Source organism: Trachypithecus francoisi, unplaced genomic scaffold (genome assembly GCF_009764315.1).
Source record: "Trachypithecus francoisi isolate TF-2019V2 unplaced genomic scaffold, Tfra_2.0 Lachesis_group5, whole genome shotgun sequence".
NCBI classification, from domain to species: domain Eukaryota; kingdom Metazoa; phylum Chordata; class Mammalia; order Primates; family Cercopithecidae; genus Trachypithecus; species Trachypithecus francoisi.
This window is the reverse complement of record NW_022681470.1, coordinates 84,772,630-84,796,909: the sequence shown is the minus strand read 5'-3', so window position 1 is coordinate 84,796,909 and position 24,280 is coordinate 84,772,630. Positions and strand designations below refer to the sequence as shown.

At 37.2% G+C, this 24,280-nt stretch overlaps 1 protein-coding gene across 11 annotated transcripts in view; it reads left to right on the top strand.

The window, feature by feature from the left end:
- The window catches only part of CDC42BPA (CDC42 binding protein kinase alpha), a 314,680-nt gene that overhangs the window by 54,993 nt on the left and 235,407 nt on the right, over positions 1-24,280 (top strand). For all 11 annotated transcript variants that reach the window (XM_033195253.1, XM_033195258.1, XM_033195259.1 and 8 more), the window contains exon 2: positions 3,024-3,115. In XM_033195253.1, the coding sequence (XP_033051144.1) occupies positions 3,024-3,115 (92 nt within the window). The remainder of the gene's footprint in view (positions 1-3,023; positions 3,116-24,280) is intronic.

Sequence of the window (24,280 nt, the reverse complement as noted above, 5' to 3'; positions counted from 1 at the left end):
ATAAGTGAAATAATATATTTACCCTTTAATGCCTGGCTTATTTTACTTAGCATGTTTTCAAGATTCATCCACATTATGGCATGTATCATACTTTAACTTCATTTTAAAGCTGCTTAACAAACTGTTGTGTGTGTATGTTTGTGAGATACACAAACCAAATACCACATGTTCTCACTCATAAGTGGTAGATGAACGATGAGAACACATGGACACAGGGAGGGGAACAACACACACCAGGGCCTGTCAGGGGGTGGGGTCCAAGGGGAGAGAAATTTTGTTTATCTCTTCATCTCTTGATGGACATTTGGATAATTTCTACCTTTTGGCTACTGTGAATAATGCTGCCATGAACATAATTGTACAGATAATGTTTGAATCTCTTCTTTTGATTCTCTTGGGTACATAGGAATGGAATTTTTGGGATATGTTGGTAAATCTATGTTTAGCTTTTTGAGGAACCACCCAACTGTTTTACAAAGCAGCTGTAACATTTTATATCCCCTCTAACAATGTATGAGGATTCCAGTTTCTCCACATCCTCATCACTTATTTTCTGTTTTATTTAATTAATTTAAAAATTACAACTATTGTAGAGGTTGTGAAGTGGTATGATACTCATTGTGATTTTGGTTTGCATTTCCCTAATGATTAGTGATGCTGAGTATCTTTTCATATGTGTATTGGCCATTTTTTAATATCTTCACCACATGTATATATTATTTTACTTTAAGTTCTGGGATACATGTGCAGAACATGCAGGTATGTTACATAGGTATACATGTGCCATGGTGCTTTGCTACACCCATCAACCCATCATCTGTGTTTTAAGCAACACATTAGTTATTTATCTAGTGCTTTCCCTCCCCTTGGACTCCACCCCCTGACAGGCCCTGGTGTGTGTTGTTTCCCTCCCTGTGTCCATGTGATCTCATTGTTCATCTCCCACTTATGAGTGAGAACATGTGATATTTGGTTTTCTGTTCTTGTGTTAGTTTGTTGAGAATGATAGCTTCCAGCTTCATCCATGTCCCTGCAAAGCACATAAACTCATTCTTTTTTCATTTTTATTTATCTTCTTTGGAGAAATGTTTATTAAAACTTTTGCCCATTTTTGAATTGGGTTTTTTTGTCATTGACTTGTAGGAGTTCTTTATATAGTCTGGTATTAATTCCTTAGTAGATACATGATTTGCAAATATTTTTCCCATTCTATGGGTTGTCTTTTCTCTCTCTCCATATGAATTTTAGGATGAATTTTTCTATTTCTGTAATGCCATTGTAATTTTGATAGGGATTGCTTTGAATCTGTGGATTGCTTCGGATAATTTTGTCATATTAACAATATTAAGTCTTCTTCCAATCCAGAATACTGGATGTCTTTTCATTTATTTAAGTCTTCTTTAATTTTTATTAGCAATATTTTGTAGTTTCCAGTGTACAAGTCTTTCACCTCGTTGGTTAAATTTATCCTTAAGTACTTTATTCTTTTGAATGCTATTGCAAATGGAATTTTGTTATTATTAATTCTGTTATTACTGCTTTTTAAGAGACCAGATCTTGCTATTTTGCCCAGGCTGGAGTGCAGTGGTATGATCATGACTCATTGCAGCCTCGAATACCTGGGCTCAAGTTATCCTTCTGCCTTGGCCTACTGAGTAGCTAAGGACTACAGGCATGTGCCACCATGTTCAGCTAATTTTTTTCTCGTTCTCTTCTCTGTTGTGTGAATTCCACATGGAAATCCTCTCTGTCTTTCCTTTCCTTACATAACACGAATACAGAAATCTCTAGTAGACTTGACTAAGCAGTGCGGAATACCCGTTTTCGAAGCTAGTTAGGGCTAAATGCATACTTCCAGATCAAAGCAAACTGTATGACCTGTCTGTTTCACTCCCCTAATGCTCAAATACATATCTTTGATCTTATCACACTCTGGCTCCATGGAAGGGAGGAGAAGACAGCTACACCCATGTATTATGATCCTTTAATCATATCAATTCCTTTTTGTGAAAGACGGACCCGAGGAGAGGAAAGGAGACACGTCTAAACTTCTCTTAGAGGCAGCAGAATATATAATTGCTCTAATCATTAACAAATTTTAATTTACCAGTTAAAAATATTAATAAGATTACATCTAATTTCCTTTAATTAAATTCAAAGCATTTTCCATTTTCTAGCTCTTATTTCTTTTCATTTCTTCTCACAATTCTTTACCATGGATTGTTTACCATTAACACCCCAAATTCACTTCCTTACCTCTCTTCATTTGCTTATATTGTTCCCTCTTACCTGGAGTATCTACACAGTCAAACCCAGGCAAAGGAGCAAGATTCTATTTAGTTCTCAAGGTTCAATTTATCTGTTATCTCCTTTGTGTGAAGCATTAGTTTCCACATAATTAGTGTTCTCACTAATTCTGAAGCACTTAAAACTTTATCTCATTATTCAGTTTTGTGTCTGCATATATGCATACTTGTCTGTCTTGAATGAAGACTAAGAGCTTCTTGAAGGAAAGTATCATATCCATAATCAACTTTTTAAAAACTCCAGTCATTGCCACCATGCTTTGTATACTGTAGACGTTTGCTGAAGCATTTTGAAAGAACAAATGAATGTGAAAGAAATATGAATTTACTTGGTGGGAATTGCTGAAGAGCTCTCTGGTGCCATGAAATCTGCTTTTATTTTTTATACGTTTGTGTTAAAATATATATTTAATGCTGATAGGATGCTAAAACTGGTCTCATTTTTACATCCCCCTTGCTTTGCATTCTTTCATATGTTATTTGGAGTTTAAACATATATTTCTCACCAAAAATGTAATTCATATGTAAGAAATAAAATATGTTGTTTTCTTAGGGAAATCAAATTTGTTTATTCTCATATAGTTTGGAATTTTTAAATATTTTGACAATTCTTAAATCATAATTTGAATTTTTGTGTAACTAAGAAACACCATTATTTATATCTAATTTGCATCACATTTTATTAAGAAAATAATTGATATTGCTCTTTCATTTCAGCTAAACCATTTACTTCTAAAGTGAAACAAATGCGATTACATAGAGAAGACTTTGAAATATTAAAGGTGATTGGTCGAGGAGCTTTTGGGGAGGTAAGAGATTAAGATTTGATAGAAGGTCTGCTAATTGTTTTGGAAGCTGTTGAACACAGTTGTGAGAGAATTTAACAAGTATTGTTACTTGTTACTTGTTAAACAATATTTGTTAAGTTGTGATTGATGTGATTGATTGTGCTGTTGTGATTGATACAGTTGCTCAGAAAATAAAGTGTTGAATGAAATATTTCTACTTGGAATTTTTTTCTAAGATCATGTTTTCACATGTACTTCATATGTCAATGTAAATATGAGTGTGTTTCTAGATTCTTTTGTTCTGTTGGTCTATTTATTTGTCTTATTCTAGTTTATAAGGAATCTTGATACCTGGTAGTGTATATAACTCCAACTTCCTTTTTCTACCCCTCTCCCATCTCTCCTCCCCTGATATATTCATAGTATTTTATTTTGTGTATGTATGTATGTGTTTGTTTATTTTTGAGATGGAGTTTCCCTCTGTTGCCCAGGCTGGAGTACAGTGGCGTGATCTCGGCTCACTGCAACGTCCACCTCCCGGCTTCAAGTGATTCTCCTGCCTTAGCCTCCTGAGTAGCTGGGATTATAGGCATCCGCCATCAGGCCCAGCTAATTTTTGTATTTTTAGTCAAGTCTGGGTTTTGCTGTGTTGGTCAGGCTGGTCTCGAATTCCTGACCTCAAGTGATCTGCCTGCCTTGGCCTCCCAGAGGATATTTTCATAGTATTTTAGAATCAGTTTTTCAGTTTCTACTCACTCGTAGAGATACACATACACGGCTGGGCGTGGTGGCTCAAGCCTGTAATCCCAGCACTTTGGGAGGCCGAGATGGGCGGATCACGAGGTCAGGAGATCGAGACCATCCTGGCTAACACGGTGAAACCCCGTCTCTACTAAAAAATACAAAACACTAGACAGGCGAGGTGGCGGGCGCCTGTAGTCCCAGCTACACGGGAGGCTGAGGCAGGAGAGTGGCGTGAACCCGGGAGGCGGAGCTTGCAGTGAGCTGAGATCCGGCCACTGCACTCCTGCCTGGGCGACAGAGGGAGACCCCGTCTCAAAAAAAATACAAAAAAAAAAAAAAAAAATAAGATACACATATATGTACGTGCGCACATACACACACACACTCTCTCTCTGTCTCTCTTTTCCAGGAATTTGGGTTACGTTTGTATTGAAACTGGAAATCAGTTTGCAATTAATTGGCATCTTAACAATACTACTGAATTAGCTAATCCATAGACATGGTATATTCTTCCATTTATTTAGGGCTTTATAAATTTCTCTCAATACTGTTTGGTAGTGTTCATTCAGTATAGAAGACCTCCACATCTTTCAGCAGATTTATTCCTGGATATGTGATATTCTTGATATTATTTTAATTAGAATTGTTGGTGAAATTTCATTTCCTAATTGTTTTCTTGGTAGTAGTTAGAAGTATAATTTAATTTTATTGATCTTATACCTTGTTATACTTTTCAAATCAGGAATTTTGTTGAATTTTATTAATACTTTGTCTGCATCTTTTGGGACATTCATGGTTTTTCTCCTTTACTTTATTAATGTGTTGAATTATGCTGTTATATTTTCAGATGTTAACAATCTTTGCATTCCTAAAATAAGCCAAATTGGCTTGTGATATGTTACCCCTTCATATGTACCAATGGACTTCATGTGCTTTTTGTGTGTTGTTAGGATCTTTGCACCTATGTTCTTAAGATAAATTGGCCTGTAATTTTCCTACTTTGAATGTTCTCATCAGATTTTGGTATCTTGGTTTTGCTGGTCTTACAAGAAGAGGGAAATGTTCCCCCCTTTAGTGTTCTCCAGAAGAGTTAGTGAAGATTGTTATTACTTTTTTCCTCATATGCTTGCAAGACTTAACTGGTGGAAGTATGAGACCAGAGGTTGCTATTGAAAAAGTTTTAAATAATATGTTTAATTTCTTTAATGGAAATAAAATGACTTGTTGTATATATGTATTAGTTTTGCTAGGTTTATCCATTTCATCTAAGTTTTACAACTTATTACTGTATTGATCATTTCTGTCTTAAAATTTTTCTTGCTAGGGGTTTATCAGTTCATTATCTTTTCCGTGAATTAACTTTTGGCCTTTTGAATTTTGTTATTGTAGATTTGTTTTCTGGTTCTTTAATTTCTGTACTTTATAATATTTTCTTTGGTTTTAACTTGCTATTCTTTTTCTGATTTTTTGAAACAGCATTGATATCTAGCCCTTCTTTTCAAATCTGTGGTTAGGTTATATATTTTTAGCTATAGCAGACGTATTTTGATATGTCATATATGTGTATATATTTTTTGCTTAAAATATAGTGTGATTTTAAATCTGTTTTTTGATCTATGAATTTGAAGTCCATTAAAAAAATTTCTAAACATTTAGAAAATTTTCTAGTTTGTTTTTTTATTGAGTTATTATTATAATGTAATTTAAAAGTGGTTAGAACACATACTCTATGTGATTGGAATCCTTTGAAATTTGCTGTGCAGTGTTTTGTAAATATCACTTAGGTCAAGTTCAAAATCTTGTTTAAATCTTCAACATCCTTGCTTTCTGTTTTTTCAGTTTGATCTATCATTTCCTGAGAGAGGATTTCTTCATTTCTTTCAGTTTTTGCTGATAATATATGTACAGTTATTATATCTTCCTGGTGATTAACTCATTCATCATTATGGAGTGTTCCCATTATCTCTACAGTGTTTTTTGATTTAAATTTTCCTTAATCTGATATTAGTAGAACTACTCCAACTCTTTTTTATTAGTATTTTCATTAAATATCTTATTCTGTCCTTTTAGTTTTAGCTTTCTATAAACATATGATATGTTTCCTGTTCAGTAGAATATAATTAGGTTTTTGTTTTATATTTGTTTTGCTCATTTTGTGTTACTTTTCTCTCATTTCTTGCTTTTCCTTGGATTAATGGAATATTTTAAATTATACCTCCCAATTTTATCTTCTTTAATGGGTTCCCCTGGCGATTACCACATGTATCCTTGGTAAATTTATATTTTGCCAATTCCCATTTACCCAATTTCAACCCCCTTTTTTTTTTGGTCATTGCTGTCATGTATTTTAGTTCCATATATATTTGAAACCCCAATATGTATATCGTACCTGTTTATGTAGGTTTACCCACATATTTATATTTTCTCTGCTCTTCACATTGATGCACTTCCCTTTGGGATCATTTTCCTTTTGACTTAAACATTCCCTTTAATATTTCTATTTTATATTTAGAGACAAAGTTTTGCTTTGTCTCTCTGGCTACAGTGCAGTGGTATGATCATAGCTCACTGCAGCCTTGAATTCCTGGGCCCAAGTGATCCTCCTGCCTCAGCATCCTGGGTAGCTAAGACTATAGATGAGCACCAGCATGCTTGGCTAATTTGTAAATTTTCTTGTAGTGATGGGGTTTTACTACATTGCCCAGGCTGGTCTCAGACTCCAAGGCTCAAGCAGTGCTACTACCTCAGCTTCCCAAAGTGCTGGGATTATAGTTGTGAGGCACTGTGCCTGGCCCCCTTTAGTATTTCTTCAGTGTAAGTCTGCTGATGACAAATTTTCTGATTTTATTTGTCTGAAAATATATTTTTTTGAGGTTCTAAAATTTAAAAAAATTGAAGTATATTGTGGTATACACATACACATTAGTTTTAAAAAATATACACACATACAACTTGATGGATTTTTACATTTTTTTAGGGTATAAAACAAGAAATGGCATTTTATTATTATGCCATTTGACCATAGCATTCTTTTTTTATTTTCTATTTTTTTATTTGAGATGGAATTTTGCTCTTGTCACCCAGGCTGGAGTGCAATGGTGCAATCTTGGCTCACTGCAACCTCCACCACCCGGGTTCAAGTGATTCTCCTGCCTCAGCCTCCCCAGTAGCTGGGATTACAAGTGCCTGCTACCACGCCTGGCTAATTTTTGTATTTTTAGTAGACATGCAGTTTCACCTTGTTGGCCCGGCTGGTCTCGAACTCCTGACCTCAGGTGATGCACCCATGTTGACCTCCCAAAGTGCTGGGATTAACAGGCGTGAGCCACCATGCCCGGCCTTATTTATTTTTTTTAATTTTTGTGGGTACATAGTAAGTTTATATATTTATGGAGTATGTGAGATATTTTGGTACAGACATGCAATGCTTAATAATTGCATCATGGAAAATTGGATACCCACATTATTTCAAAATGGACATTCAAGCATTCAAGCCTTTATCCTTTGTGTTACAGAAAATCCAATTGTACTTAGTTATTTCAAAATGGACAATTATTATTGGTCTTTGTGTTACAAAATATCCAGTTGTACTCTTTTAGTTATTTCAGAATGGACAATTAAATTATTATTGACTACAGTGCCCCTGTTGTGCTACCAAATACTAGGTCTTCGTCATTCTATTTTTTTGTACTCATTGATCATCCCCATTTCCTCCTTTTTTTCCACATCCTCAGTAGCATTTGTTACTGCCTGACTTGTAGATAAAAGTCATTTTAACTGGGGTGAGATGATACCTCATTGTAGTTTTGATTTGCATTTCTCTGGTGATCAGTGATGTTGAGCACTTTTTTCATATGCCTGTTTGCCATTTGTATGTCTTTTTTATCGAAAGGTCCATTCAAATCTTTAGCCCGTTTTAAAAACTGGATTATCAGATTGTTTCCTATAGAGTTGTTTGAATTCCTTGTATATTCTGGTTATTAATCCCTTGTCAGATGAGTAGTTTGCAAATCCTTCCTCCTATTCTGTGGCTTGTCTCCTCACTTTGTTGATTGTTTCCTTTGCTGTGCAGAAACTTTTTAACTTGATGTCATCTTATTTGTCCATTTTTTGCTTTGGTTGCCTGTGTTTTAAGAAATTTTTGTGCAGACCAGTGTCCTGGAGTTTCATCAATGTTTTCTTTTAGTAGTTTTATACTTTGAGGTATTAGACTTAAGTCTTTAATCCATTTTGATTTGTTTTTGATATAAAGTGAGAGATAGGGATCAAATTTCCTTCTTCTGCATATGGATATCCAGGTTTTCCAGCACCATTTATTAAAGAAACTGTGTTTTCCCTAACCTTCTTGGCACCGCTGTTGAAAATTAGTTCACTGTAGGTATGTAGATTTCCTTCTGGGTTCTTTATTCAGTTTCATTAATCTATGTGTCTGTTTTTATTATCAGTATCATGCTGGTTTGGTTACTGTAGCTCTGTAGTATAATTTGAAGTCAGATAATATGACTCCTCCAGTTTCATTCTTTTTGCTTGGGATAGCTTTGGCTATTCTGGGTCTTTTGTAATTCCATATAAATTTTAGGATTATTTTTTCTATTTCAGTGAAGAATGTCATTAATATTTTTACAGGGATTGCATTGAATCTGTAGATTGCTTTGGGCAGTATGGATATTTTAACAGTAATGATTCTTCTAACCCATGAACTTTGAATATCTTTTCAGTTTTTTGTGTCCTCTTCAATTTCTTTCATCAGTGTTTTATCAGTATATTGAGGTGTGTGTGTGTGTGTGCGCATACCTCACATATATATGTTTATATACTTCAATTAAAAAACATACGTAACTTGATGGATTTTTACACTTTTGTAGGGGACAAATAAACAATAGCATTTTATTCTTATACCATTTGACCATAGCATTTGTGTTCTATAGTTTTCACTGTAGACATCTTTTACTTCTTTGGCTGATTTAATTTCTCGGTATTTAATTTTAGTTGTGGCTATTGTAAGTGGGATTACTTTTTTGAATTCTTTTTCAGGTTGTTCATCATTGACATAGAGAAATGCTACTGATTTTTGTATGTTGATTTTGTATCCTGCAACTTTACTGAATTTGTTTATCAGTTTGAATAAGATTTTGTGTGTGTGTGTGTGGCGTCTTTAGGTTTTCCAAAATATAAGACCATATCATCTTCAAACAAGGGTAATTTGACTTCTTTCTTTCCAATTTGGGCACCCTTTTGTTCTTTTGTTTAATTGCTCTAGCTAGTACTTAACAAACTGTGCTGTACTTGAATATTGATATCTTTCTCTAGATTTGGAAAGTACTCTCATTATCCCTTTAATAAACTTTCTACTCCTATTTTCTCTACCTTCTCTTTAAGGTCGATAGCTCTTAGATTTAGCCCTTTGAGACTGTTTCCTAGATCTTATACGTGTGCTTCATTGCTTTTCATTCTTTTTTCTTCTGTCACCTCTGTGTATTTTCAAATAGCCCGTTTTCAAGCTCAGTAATTCTTGCTTCTGCTTGATCAATTCTGCTACTAAGAGACTCTGATGCATTCCTTAACATGTCAGTTGTGTTTTTCAACTCTAGAATTTCTGCTTGATTTTTAAAAATTATTATTTTTTTGTTTATTTATTTATTTTGAGATGGAGTCGCATTCTGTCACTCAGGTTGGAGTGCAGTAGTGTGATCTCGGCTCACTACGGCCTCCATCTCCTGAGTTCAAGCAATTCTCCTGTTTCAGCCTCCCAAGTAGCTGGGACTACAGGTGCGTACCACTCTCAGCTAATTTTTGTATTTTTAATAGAGATGAGGTTTTACAGTGTTGGCCAGGCTGGTCTTGAACTCCTGACATCAGGTGATTCGCCTGCCTTGGCCTCCCAAAGTGTTGGGATTATAGGCATGAGCCACTACGCCTGGCCCCCTTTTAAATTATTTTAATGTTTGTGAAATTTATCTTATAGAATCCCGAATTCCTTCTCTGTGTTATCTTGAATTTCTTCGAGTTTCCTCAAAATAGCTATTGTTTTTTAAGATGGGGTCTCACTCTGTTGCCCTGGCTGGAGTGCAATGGTGCCATCTCAGCTCACTGCAACCTCTGCCTCCTGGGTTCAAGCCATTCTCCTGCCTCAGCCTCCTGAGTAGCTGGGATTATAGGCGGGGACCATCATGCCTGGCTAATTTTTGTATTTTTTTTAAAAATAGAGATGGAATTTCACCATGTTGGCCAGGCTGGTCTTTGACTTCAAATGATCTGCCTGCTTGGCCTCCCAAAGTGCTGGGATTACACGCATGAGCCACTGCACCTGGCCAAAGTAGCTTTTTGTTTTGAGACGAAGTTTCGCTCTGTTGCCCAGGAGAGTGCAGTGACGTGATCTTGGCTCACTGCAACCTCCGTCTCCCAGGTTCTTCCACGTCAGCCTCCTGATAAGCTGAGATTACAGGCACCTACCACCACCCCTGGCTAATTTTTGTATTTTTAGTAGAGATGGGGGTTTCACCATGTTTGCCAGGCTGGTCTCGAACTCCTGACCTCAAGTGATCCACCCGCCTCAGCCTCCCACAGTGCTGGGATTACAAGTGTGAGCCACCATACTTGGCCCAAAATAGCTATTTTGAGTTCTGTGTCTGAAATGTCATGTGTCTTTGTTTCTCCGGGATTGATCCCTGGTGCCTTATTTAATTCATTTGGTGAGGTCAGGTTTTTGTGGATAGTGTTGATGCTTTTAGATGTTTTTTGGTGTCTGGACATTGAAGAGTTAGGTATTTATTGTAGACTTTGCAGTCTGGTCTTGTTTGTACCTGTCTTTCTTGGGAAGGCATTCCAGGTATTTGAAGGGACTTGGGCCCAAAGGCCAGTAACAGTGGTTTTTGTAGTCTTGTATAGGTATTGCCTTGGTGGTCTTGGATAAGATCCAAAAGATTTCTCTGGATTACCAGGCAAAAACTCTTACTCTTTTCCTTTACTTTCTCCCAAACATACGGAGTCTTTCTCTCTGTGCTGAGCCACCTGGAACTCTGGGGATTTGGTGATACAAGTACCCCTGTGGCCACCATCACTGGGACTGTGCTGGGTCAGACCTGAAGCCCAGCATAGCAAAACCTTAGCATTCTGCCTGATGTTTTGTTTTACTATGACTGTGCTGTCATTCAAACCACAATACAAAAAGTCCTTCCTGCTCTTCTCTCCCCTTTCCACATGTAGAGGGGGAGCCCCTCTCTGTGGCCAGCACCATGACTGGTCAATGAGCGGTTCTGCCAGGCCACACCACCAGTGTTCACTTAAAGCCCAAAAGCTCTTCCATCAGCTTGTGGTGAATGTTGCTAGGCCTGGGACTCACCCTTCAGGCAATGGGTTTTCCCCTGGCCTAGAGCCAGTCCGGAAATGGTGTCCAAGAGGCTGGACTTGGGGATCTGAAAAGCCTGCCTTTTGCTCTGCCCCACTGTGATACCTGAAAGCAAGACAAAGTTCCCTTTACGTTTCCCTCTGCTTTTCTCTAACAGGAGTCTTTCTCGGTGGCCACCACAACTGGGAATGTGCTGGGTCTCGCTTGAAGCAAGTAGTCTCAGACCTTAAGGCCCACGGCGTACTCCCTGGGTATTGCTGGTGCCCAATGGCAATTCCATGCCCAAGAAATCTTTAGTCAGCAGGTGATGAGTCCTGCTAGGACTGAATCCTTCTCTTCAAGGCAATGGGCTCCCTTTTAGCCCAGAGCGTGTCTAGAAATGTCGTTGGGGAGCTAGGGCCTGGAATGGGGGCCTCATGGCTCTGCCTGGTGCTCTATTCCAGTGTGGTTGAGCTGGTATCCAAGATGCAAGACAGAGTCGGGGCTGTGCACCGTGGCTCACGCCTGTAATCTCAGCACTTTGGGAGGCCAAGGTGGACAGATCACCTGAGGTCAGGAGTTCCGAGACCAGCCTGGCCAACATGGCGAAGCCCCATCTCTACTAAAAATACAAAAATTAGCTGGGTGAGGTGGTGCGTGCCTGTGGTCCCAGCTACTCGGGAGGCTGAGATGGGAGAATTGCTTGAACTTGGGAGGCAGAGGTTGGCAGTGAGCTGAGATGGCGCCACTGCACTCCAGCCTGGACGACAGAGTGAGACTCCGTCTCAAAAAAAAAAAAAAAAAAGATACAAGACAAAATCCTCTTTACTCTTTGCTCTTCTGTTCTTAAGCAGAAGAAGGGAGTCACTCTGGTTCCTGTGAGCTGCACTGCCTGGGTTGGGGGATGGACAGTTGATGCCTTTCTAGGTCATGTGCAACCCTAATTCACTGGCTCCAAGCACTAGGAGTTGCCTGGGAATTGGAGTCCTTGTTAGAACACAACTTGACTGACATTCAAGTTTACCTAGGACCCCAGAGCACTTCAGCCTGCAGTGGTGATGCTTGCTGGGAAACTCTCGTTCTGACCTGCTGGGATAGGTGACTCCCCTTTGGCTAGAGCTAGTTAAGTGTCCCCTCCAAGCATGGCCACTGGCTGAGTCCAGCAGGGCTTCATTCTCTGCTGTGACAGGGCAGCACTGAGTGTCTGTACTTTCCCTCCCTGAAATATATTCTCTCTCTCTACCTCATGGCCATTGCCAGGGAATAGGAAATAGGGGTGGCATCCATGATTCAAGACTGTTTCTCCTGTCTTCCTCAATGCCTTTTTTCAAGATACGAAGTTAAAACCAGGTACTGTGATTGTTTACCTGAGTTTTGGTTCTTGTGATAGTGCTTTTCTCTTTGCAGATAGTTTTTAAAATTTGCTCTTCCAGCATGGTGTGGGGGAGCTTGAATGGTGTAGGCATCTATTCCACTACCTTGCTTCACCACTGGCCACAGCCAGATTTTCACGTTTATATGAACTTGTGTAAACCATCAGGCAGTTCAAGATATAGAATATTTCTAGCATTCTGATAGGCTCCTATTGGTCCCCCTGCCATGTGAATAATCACTTCTTTATTAACTATTCTGTGAACTATTCTGACTTCTATCACCCTAGTTTTTTTTTTTTTTTTTTTTTTTTTTTGCTTGCTTTTGAGTTTTATGTTAATGGAATTACATAATATATACTTTTTGGTTTCTGGCTTCTTGTGCTCAACAGTACACTTTTGTAATTCATTCTTGTTTTTCCCTGGTTCACAGTATTTTTCTTAATATGGACATGCCACAAGCTATTTATTAATGGTGTTCAAGTTTTTATGGTTTTTGGCCATTATGAATAATGCTGTTATGAACATTTTTGTGCATATCTTTTGGGAGATATGAGCACTTATTTGTGTTTGATATAAATTTAGAATTGCTGGGTCACAGGGTAGGCTTATTTAGCTTTAGTAGATAATGCCAAATAACTTCCCAAGTGGTTAATAATTTATATTCCCATCAACAGTGTATAAAGGTCCCAGTTGCTTTATAACTTCACTAACATGGGTCTTTTTTTTTTTAACTTTAGGTTTTTTTTTAGTGAGTGAGTAGCTGTATTGTGATATTTCATTTTGCATTTCTTGATAGCACCTACATTTGAACACATTTTCATATCACCTCACATCACTTAGATATCCTTTCCGTGAAGTGCACATTTTGGGGTTGGGTAAGTAGGAGTTGTGTGGGTGAGTTGTCTGACTTATCTTCATATTCTAGATTCAGATCTGTTGTTGGAGATGTACACACATGTGTGTGTGTGTATATGTGACACATCTTTTCTGTGGCTTGGCATTTCCCTCTCTCCAAAGATCTTGTATTAAACAGAAATTCTTAGTGTTAATGGAGTTCAATTAATTAAACTTTTCTTTATAATTAGTGATTTTTGTGTTAAGAAATTTTTTTCTAACCTCGAGGTCATGAACACATTTTCCTGTAATTAAAATAAATTATTTCTCTGATCTTTCAAGAGAAACCTTTCATGTTTAGATGTCTCATCCATCTGGTATTGACTGTTTTGTGTTTTCTGAGGTATAGGTTAAAGTTCACTTTATTCTTTGTGGTTTCTGATTATTGTTTGTTGTAAAGACTACCTTTTTCACATTTAATTGCAAAGGAACTTTTGTCTAAAGTTGGGGCCCCTATGTGTGTTACTTACTAATTTTTAAAAAACAGTTTTCAATGTAGAAGTCTTTTTTAAAAACAATTCTTAAGGTCAGGGGTACACTTGCAGGTTTGTTAAATAGGTAAACTTGTGTCATGGGCATTTGTTGTACAGATTATTTCATCGCCCAGGTATTATGCTCAGTACCCATTAGTTACTTTTTCCTGATCCTCTCCCTCCTCCTACCCTCCATCCTCTGATAGGTCCCAGTGTGTGTTGTTCCCTTCTTTGTGTCCATGTGTACTCATCATCTAGCTCCCACTTACAAGTGAGAACATGGGGTATTTGGTTTTCTGTTCCTGTGTTAGTTTGCAGAGGATAGTGGCCTCCAGCTCCATCCATGTCTCTGTGAAGGACCTGATCTCATTTTTTTTCTGTGGCTGCATAGCGTTCCATGGTGTATATGTACCACATTTAAAAATCTAGTCCACCATTAATGGGCATTTAGGTTGATTCCACGTCTTTGCTATTGTGAATAGTGCTGCAGTGAATATATGTGTGCATGTGTCTTTATAAGAGAACAATTTATATTCCTTTGGGTATATACCCAAGTAATGGGATTGTTGGGTCAAATGGTACTTCTGTTTTTGGTCTTTGAGGAAAATATTTTTCAGTGTAGATGTCTTGTTCATGTTTCATTAAATTTATGGGTCTGATTTCTTTTCTTTACCTGCCCCAATCCAATTCTTTTTTTATTTAATTTTTTTGAGTCTGATGTTTTTTGGTAAGCTAGTAAAGGATAGTTTTAGAAATCTGTTTTTTATTTTCTTGCTGTGATAGAAATACAATTGGCTTTAAAAATATTAATCTTTTATTTAAGGAACTTGATTATATTAACTTATTCTAGTTTATACATAAATTTTTTGAATTTTCTATATACTCATCTTGATCTTCAAATAATGATAGCATTTGTTCTTCCCAATATTTTGTTCCTTTTATTTCTTTTTCCTGTATTATTGTAATAGAGGAGATTTTAATAAAATGTTGAATTTAAGTGCTGAAAGTGGGCATCCTTGTCTGGTTTGTAAATCAGGGGAAAGTGTTCAGCATTTTACTAATGATTAAGAAGTTTGCTACTACTACTTTTTTAAAAAATGATTACTCTTTTTCCTTCTTGTCCTAGTCTGTCCTAGTCTGATAAAAGCTCTAGGAGAGCTTTTATCATTAATAGGAGTTAACTTTTATCAAAAGCTCCATCTGTATCTATTTTGATATGATTTTACTATGATATTTGGCTAATATTGAAATTATAATTTTCAAATATACCAATATTACAATACTATAGAAATTCAGTTGTTCCTGATGTGGCCTTTTAATACATAGTTGGGTTTGATTTGCTGATATATTGTTTATACTTTTTTGTTTATGTGTATGAGAGAGATTGGCCTTTGTCTATTTTATAATCTTACATTTTGGAACGATATTATTTAGCTCATAAAACAATTTGGAGAGTGTTTTTTCTCAATTTTCTGAAAGCATTTGTGTAAGATCGGTGTTGTTTCTTTTTAATAATGTCCAGAAGACCTCACTGGTGAAGACATATGAACGAAGAGCACAAAATCTTTTTGTTGTTTGTTTAGATCTTCTGAGGTAAATTTTACATACATTGAAATACCCTAATTGTATATGTACAGTTCCTTGAGTTTTTGGAAAATGGATCACCCTTATCAAGATACAGAATATTTCTATCACCCTGGGAAGTTTTCCTCCTTGTTGGTTCCCCACAACTTCCATCAAATGGCAACCGCTGTTCTGAGTTTTAACTGTAGATTAATTTTGACTGTTTGAAAATTTCATATAAATGGAATTATACAATATGTACTGTTATGTGTCCACCTTTCACTCAGGATAATGTCCAAGACTCATCCTTGCAATTGCATGTATCAATCCTTTTTATTACTGAGCGGTATACCATTTTATCAATGTTCCACAGTTTATTCATTTTCCTGTTGATGAACATTTGTTTCCAGTTTTTTGGCTGTAACAAATAAAGCTGATATGAATATTCCTGTACAAGTTTTTATGGAAATATGTTTTTGTTTGGGTAAATACCTAGAAGTGGAACTACTATGCTAGATAGTAGCTGCATGTTTAAATTTAAAAGAAACTGGCATACTACTTCCAGTTAGTTGGATTGTACCCTTTTACATTCCTACTTACACCCTGTTCTTGCCCAATATTTTTTGTTGTTAATCTTAATTTTACCTATTCTAGTGGGTATGTAGTGGTATTCTGTGGTCTTAATTTTCATTGTTGTTTGCGTTTGTGTTATATATCAGCATGGGGTTTTTGTGTTATATATATCATGGGGTTTTTGTGTGCCTATTAACCATTCTTATATCTTCCTTTGTGAGGTGTGTGTTCAAATATTTTGCTCAGTCTTTAGAAATCAAAATGTTTGTATTTTTATTGTTGAGCTGTAAGAGTTCTTTGTCAGATGTTTTAGCAATATTTTCTCAGATTGTGTGGTTTGTTCGTTTTTAAAACAATTATTTAATGAGCAGAAGTTTTCAATTTTGAAGGTATAATTTTATCAATTGTTTTCTATTACGGTTAGTATTTTCTGTATTCTAAGAAATCCTTGTTTATACTCAGATCACAAAGATATCTATGTGTTCTTTTCTAAAAGCCTTCTGTTTTTAACTACTGTATTTAGATTGGTGATCCATCTCAAATTCATGTATGATGTGAGATTGGCATTGAGATTCATTTTTTTTCGTATTTGTAGCCAGTTGTTTCAGCACCATTTGTTAAAAAGGCTGTTTTCCCTTTATTAAGTCATTTTAGCATCTTAGTAAAAAGACCATGTGCTCTGTTGCTGTCCTCTCTATTCTCTTTATCTCATTGTCTGCCTTTATGCTAATACCACAGTCATGATTCCTGTAGCTTTATACTAATGTTGAGATTGTGTAATGAACTCTGAGTGTATAGAGTCCTACTTTGTTCTTTTTCAAGATTGTTTTAATTATTCTAAGACTTTTGCATTTTAGAATCAATGTATCAATTTTTATAAAAGCCTACTGATGTAATTGAGTATGCACTGAGTATATAGATAAATTTTGGGAGGACCGATATCTTAACAGTGTTGAGTCTGTTGGTCTATGAAGCAGGTATTCTCTTTTTTTTTTTTTTTTTTAAGGTCTAACTTAATTTCCTCAAGGATGTTTTACAGTTTTAATATATAGGTCTTCTTCATATTTTCTTAAATTTATTCCAAAGTATTTAAGTTTTTTGAGTCTGATAAATGATATCTTTAAAATTTTTACATTCAAACACTGTGCTGTTAATATGTAGATAATATAGTTGATTTTTGTATCAGACTTTTTTTCCTGAGATCCTACTGAAGTCATGTATTTTTTAGTAGTTTTGTTGTTGTTTTGGTCCCTGATCTCTTAGTTTTTCTGTGTAAGCAGTCCTACTGTCTGATAATAGGATTTTCAGAGTAGAGTCGCTTCCTTTTTACTTTGCAGACTTTCTGTTTGTTTGTCTTGACTTACTGCACTAGCTTGGACCTCCAATACAGTGTTGAATTGTTGTCATAAGGGTGGACATCCTTACCTCATTCCTGAATTGAGGGAGGAAGAATTCAGTGTTTCACTGTTAAGTATGGTGAAATTATTGTTAGGCAATATTTTGGTAGGTGCCTTTTATCTGATTGAAGATACTGTCTTCTGTTACTATAATAGTTTGCTGAGAATTTAAAAAATATAGTTATTGATGGGTGCTGAATTCTATCATAAGCTCTTTCTGTATCTATTGAAATCATTGTATGGATTTTTTCTTTTAGTTACTTGATACAGTGAATTGCTTTGATTAATTTTTTTAATATACTTTATATTTTAGAGCAGTTTTAAGTTCACAGCAAAATTGAGCAGAATATACAGAGTTCCTGTATACCTCCTGTTCCCACACTTACCCAACCTTCATCTCCCAAAACACTGAACCAGAATGGTACATTTGTTACAATTCAGGAAACTACGTTGACATATTATTATTACCCAAAGTCTATAGTTTACCTTAGGGTTCACTCTTGATGTTGTACGTTCAGTGGGTTTTGACAAATGTATGTTATGTATCTCCCATTGTAGTATCAAACAGAGTAGTTTCCACTACCCTAGAAATCTTCTGTGCTTTGTCTGTGTATTCATTTCTCCCTCACCATTGACCCCTGGCCACCACTAGTCTTTTTTTTATTGTCTCCATAGTTTTGCCTTTTCCAGAATACTTAGAATGATACAGTAGGTAGCCTGTTCAGATGGGCTTTTCTCAGTAATATGCATTTATGGTTCCTCCATGTCTTTCAGTGGCTTGATAGCTGTTTTCTTTTTAGTGCTTTTTAGTACATTGTCTAGATACACTGTGTGCATTGAACATTCCATGTACATTTGAAAATAATGTTTTTTCTACATTTATTGCTTGTGTTTTATACATCAGTTAGCTCTAGATGGTTGATGCTGCCGTTAAGCTCTTCCATAATTTCCTAATTTTTGTTTAGTTTTGTCAGTGCTGAGAAGAGGGCTATTAAAGTTTTCAAATATAATTGTGGGTATGTCTGTATTTCCCTGTAGTTTCCTCACTTTTTTATTTTATCAGTTTTGAAACTTAATTGGTGCATACACGTTCCAATTGTTCATCTTTCTTATACACTGAGTCTTGTATAATGGAATGTTTCCCTTTAAGGTAGTACTCCTTGTGAAGTCTGATTTGCCTCAGTATAGCCAGCTTTCTTAAGATATTAACCTTTTTCATATAGTTAGGTATTGTATTTTTTTATATATTCTGGTAATCTGTGTATTTTTAAGTGGACTGTTTAGACTATGGGTCAACAAACTTTTTCTGTAAAGTAACAGTAAATATTTTAGATTTCACAGTTCATATGTTCTCTGAGGCAACTACTCTTCTCTGTCACTGTAGTGTGAAAAGTAGCCATAGACAGTTTGCAAATGAATGATGGATGTGGTTGTATTCAAATAAAATTTATTTATAAAAACAGGTAATGGACCAGATTTGACCTTCAGGCCATGATTTGCTGAAACCTGGTTTAGATGTTTTGTTTGTTTGTTTGTTTTTTTAATGAGACAGGGTCTCGCCAGTGTAGTGGTGCCATCATAGCTCACTGTAGCCTCAAACTCCTGGGCTCAAGCTGTCTTCCCACTCAGCCTCATAAGTAGCTGGGACTACAGGTGTGCCCCACCATGCCCGGCTAATTAAAAAAAATTTGTTTTAAATAGAGATGGGGGTCCTCACTTTGTTGCCCAGGCTGGTCGTGAGCTCCTGGCCTCAAGTGATCTTCCTGCCTAGGCCTCCCAAAGTGTTGGGATTACAGACATGAGCCACTGTATTCGGCTAGAAATTTTTTTTTTTTTTTTAGACAGCGTTTTGCTCTTGTTGCCCAGACTAGAGTGCAACAGCGTGATCTCAGCCCACCACAACCTCTGCCCCTGGGTTCAAGCAATTCTCCTGCCTTAGCCTCCCGAGTAGCTGCGATTACAGGCATGCACCACCATGCCCGGCTAATTTTGTATTCTTAGTTAGAGATGGGGTTTCTCCATGTTGGTCAGGCTGGTCTCTAACTCCGACTTCAGGTGATCCGCCTGCCTCGGCCTCCCAAAGTTCTGGGATTACAGGCATGAGCCCCCGCGCCCGGCCAATAAAACTTTTAATAAGTGGTCCTGAGACAACTGGATAACCATTTGGAAAAGTCCATTTGTGGAACAAGTTAAAACTCTTACATATTCCAGGGCAAGCCACAAATGGATCAAAGATTCAAGTGTAAAAAATTAGACAAACACAACCCGAGTATCCGACATTAGGCAACTGGTTGAATAAACTATGGTATAGCGACATAATAGAATGCTGTGTAGCTGCAGTCAAGAAAGTTCACTGTACCTATGTAGAGTGATCTCCAGAATATATTGTAAAGTGAATAAAATAAGATGCAGGATAGTATTTAAGTATGTCTCTCTTTGTTAAACAGAGGTAGGTAGAAATATTGTTTACACTAGTATGTTTATCCAGTAACAATAGAAAGAGAGTCGAGGGAATAGGGTAGACAGGAGTGGGAGTGACACTTCTAAGTGGGAACCTTTTTATTTTCTGATTTTTTAAAGCATGTAAATGTATTACTCATTTTAAGATACCACGTAATAACTTTTCCAGATTGGGCTGAATTCATGTGCAAGTTTCATGAATCATTTAAGGAAGAAGTAATTCTAAACTTCCCCAGATAATAGAAAAAGAAGGACCATTGCCCATTGCCCAAGTCATTTTATGAGGCTAGAATGACCTTGATTCTAAAACCTGACATGAAGCAACATAGGAAAGAATACATACTATATGCTTTGTTTTGTTTTGTTTTGTTTTTTTGTGGAGACAGGGTCTCATTCTGTCATCTAGGCTGGGGTGCGGTGGCATAATTACGGCTCATTGCAGCCTCAACGTCTTGGGCTCAGTTGATCCTCATACCTCAGCTTCCTGAGTAGCTGGTACCACAGGCATGTGTCACCACACCTGGCTAATTTTTGTATTTTTTGTAGAGGTAGAGTTTTACCGTGTTGCCCAGGCTGGTCTCAAACTCCCAAGCTCAAGCTATCTGCCCATCTTGGTCTCCCAAAGTGCTGTGATTACAGGCATGAGCTACTGTGCCTGGCTTCATATGATATGCTTCTGTCACAAAAGTCAGGATCATGGTTAACTCCGTTGGAAAGGTAGGGGTTGTGATCAGGTAGGGCTGTGGGGGCAGGGTTCTGTGTTATTGCATGTTCTATTTCTTGATCTGAGTTTTAGTTATATGTTTAGTTATAGTTGTTCACTTTATCATTGTGTAAACATAATTTGTTTTGTGGTTGTATGTAGGTATGTTATGATCAATTATAAATGTTATAAAATCATTTAAAAAGAAGGTTTAATAATTATGAAATGTATGTCTTATAAATTACTTAAAAAATATGTACACTAACACTTGATAGATGGAACTTGCATGGGGAAATAAAAAAACTTTGAACAGTTTAAGATTAGCACTTTTAATATTCCTATATCATAAATTGATAAATCAAGCAGATAAAAAATCAAGACATAGAGGTATTTGTTTTTTTGAAGGGAAAAGCTTTTAATGGCACAGTTATTCCAATTCCACGTTAAGATGATTGGTAAAGTAGTGATTTTTAAAAAGAGCAAAAGCTGGTTTCTCCCAAATTAGTTTCCCCAAGGGATTAGAGGTCAGTCAGTCAGTCAAATCTATGTCCAGTAGGGACCACCCAGTTTTGTTTTAGGCTAGTCTGTTGGGATATATAGTCTAGCTAGCAGAGTTGCAGCTCTAGCAATTGTTAGAATTGTTCATTCACAGAATCAGCTGAGGTACTTAGAAAGTAAAGATTCTTTAAAAAGAATTATGCTACAGAAAAGAACAGAGAGGATATATGTACAAAACAGGAAGACTCAGCTGATTCAGGGACCCCAGGAGAAAGTGGGTTTCTTCATTTAAAAAGCTACTTATCATCTCTCCTCTTAACTTACTATAAATCCAGAAAGAAAGTACTTGCCAAGAGATACTGATTATATATGGGAATTTAAATCCTCCTTGTTAGGAATTCCATTAGCAATTCTTTTGGAAAACCTGAAATCAAACCCTTTAGGTTCTCACAGAGTTTTACTCTCTGGAGATGCTCTGGTTGGGAGGTTGGTTGGACTAGGAGTTGGAGCAGGAAGCATTGTGTAGAGTGCTGGTCTGTGTGAAAGTCCTTATTAGGAAATGTAAAGGGTTCACTTTGCCTTGTCAGTGGTGAAAATCAGTCCTCAAGGAGGCTGAGAGGTAGCAAGGTTTGGAGTTATTTTCTGTGTTAGGGAGCTCTATCTAACCCCCAAAACATAATTCAAATAGTATACACAAAAGTTTGGTTTAGTCCAGTTCTTCAGGCCCTGAAGCACATTAGCCATTGTCTAAACTCTTGAATGATATCTGAACTAAAAGAATAAAAGGACTTTTCACCCATCCCCACTTGCTATATTCAACTGGCCATGTTAAAAAAAAAATTCAACTCGCCATATTTAAGAAAAACCTTTTGTAGGATTGACTGGACAGACTACACCATGCTAAAACTTTTTCTAGTACTGATTAGTGTGTGAGATTTCTAGCCAGGATTTCTGACTTGATTCCATAGTGGCCTTTTTCTGAGATAATTCGGAGAAGGCAGTCACCCTAGTCAGTTTTCTAGGAATTGACAGCCAGCCAGTAGGGGGTGGCAATCTTCATTCTCCAGACCAGGATGCAGATGGTGTAGGTTCTCCTCATTTCTTTGGTGTCATATTGGACCCTTCAGACTTTGATTGCTGGAAATCAGCATACACAGAGAAAGCTCCATCTACTGGACCATTCTTGTAAATATCAGTCATGATCTCTGTGCTTAAAGGTTTACTGTAAAACAGAGGTGTCCAATCTTTTGGCTTCCTTGGGCCGCATTGGAAAAAGAATTGTCTTGGGCCACACATAAAATGCACTAACACTAACGATTACTAATGAGCTTAAAAAAAAAAAAAAATCACAAAATCTCATACTGTTTTAAGAAAGTTTATGTATTTGTGTTGGGTCATATTCGAAGCTGTTCTGGGCCACATGCGGCCCGTGGGCCACGGATTGGGCAAGCCGCTGTGATAACCATTGCTGTAGTGCTTGTCATCTTTGTAGGAAGGCGTGTTGCGAGGCTCACAAATTTTGAACTTGGGAATGTCTGTCCACCTCCGTCATACGGGAGCCATATTGAAATGGTGCTCACATGGTGGGGATAGAATAGGGTCTTCAGGCTACGTGGGAGTCATAGAGGGTACCTGAGAGAGAACAGGCTTTTCTTGGTTCAGAAATTCTAGGTTTGAGAAGGAAAGCCTCCATACAGTCATCTCCACACTGCACAACAGGTGAGCAGGTTTCAGCAGACATCTCCATATTGTTGTTCTTATTGGTCTAAATGTACACCTGGTCAGAAATGGTTTTCATGGCCCCAGATGTTCAGGAAGAGCTATAGGAACTCTGTCGATGGTGTCTTTTTAATTGTTAGACATTTTGCCCACTGTTCCTGGATCAGCATTTTTTGGGCAGACCCATTTTCTTAACTGTACTCTGTGAGGCAGCTTGAATCTATCTAGGAAAGTTTCCAGTAGTTAATTTGCGTAGCTCATGTTGGCATTGTGGAGACTCAACAGTTTATCTGCAGGGTGTGAAATAGGTTCTGCTTAGGGTATTAGTCAGCACCATAAGGCAGAAAAGGTGGCCAGACTCACTCTTTGGACTCTGGATCCTGGATTTACTGAAACCGCAGATACCCTGAGCCTGAAGATGCCATGTCCAGTCCTAATACCTGGTTCCTGGAACCCACCTCCACCATTGTTGCCACTTGAACAACGTAAAAAAAAAATTCAATGACATGTTATCTTGCTGAACCTAAAAGATAAATATAGAATTCTACATGCTGCAGAGACTACACATTCTTTTCTAGCTTATTTATTTATTTATTTAAAATAGAGACAGAGTCTCGTCCTGTCACCCAGGCAGGAGTGTAGCGGCATGATCTCAGCTAACTGTAACTTCCGCCTCCTGGGTTCAAGTGATTCTCCTGCCTCAGTCTCCTGAGTAGCTGGAATTACAGAGGTCTGCCACCATGCCTGGCTAATTTTTGTATTTTTCGTAGAGATGGGGTTTCACCATGTTGACCAGGCTGATCTTGAACTCTTGACCTCAGGTGATCTGCCCACCTTGACCTCTCAAAGTGTTATGATTACAGGCATGAGCCACTGTGCCTGGCCCAAAATGGCTCTTTGAAAGGGTTAATAGGATATTTAAAAATTGCTGGGGTCTTGGGAGAAAAATCACATGATTATTTAAGTAGATAAAAAACATAACTTTGATAGGTATATGTTACAAGAACTCAGAAAATAGGAATAAAGGGGAATATCCTTAATTTGATAAATAATTTATGCCAGTAACCTAAAGCAAACTGTTTATAGAGAAACTTTAGATGCATTCTGTCTAAGATCAGGAACAAGACAAAGATGATTAACACTGTTACAGGTCTATATGTTACTGGAGGTCCTAGATAGTCCATTAAGAAAAGAAATAGAGGCCGGGCATGGTGGCTCATGCCTGTAATGCCAGCACTTTGGGAGGCCAAGGTGGGCGGATAACGAACGAGCTCAGGAGATCAAGACCATCCTGGCCAGCATGGTGAAACTCCGTAACATCTCTACTACAATGCAAAAAAAAAAAAAAAAAAAAAAGCAGTTCCAAGATGGCAGAATAGGAATACCTCCAGTCTGCAGCTCCCAGCGTGAGCAACTCAGAAGACGGGTGATTTCTGCATTTCCAACTGTGCAAACGGCACAT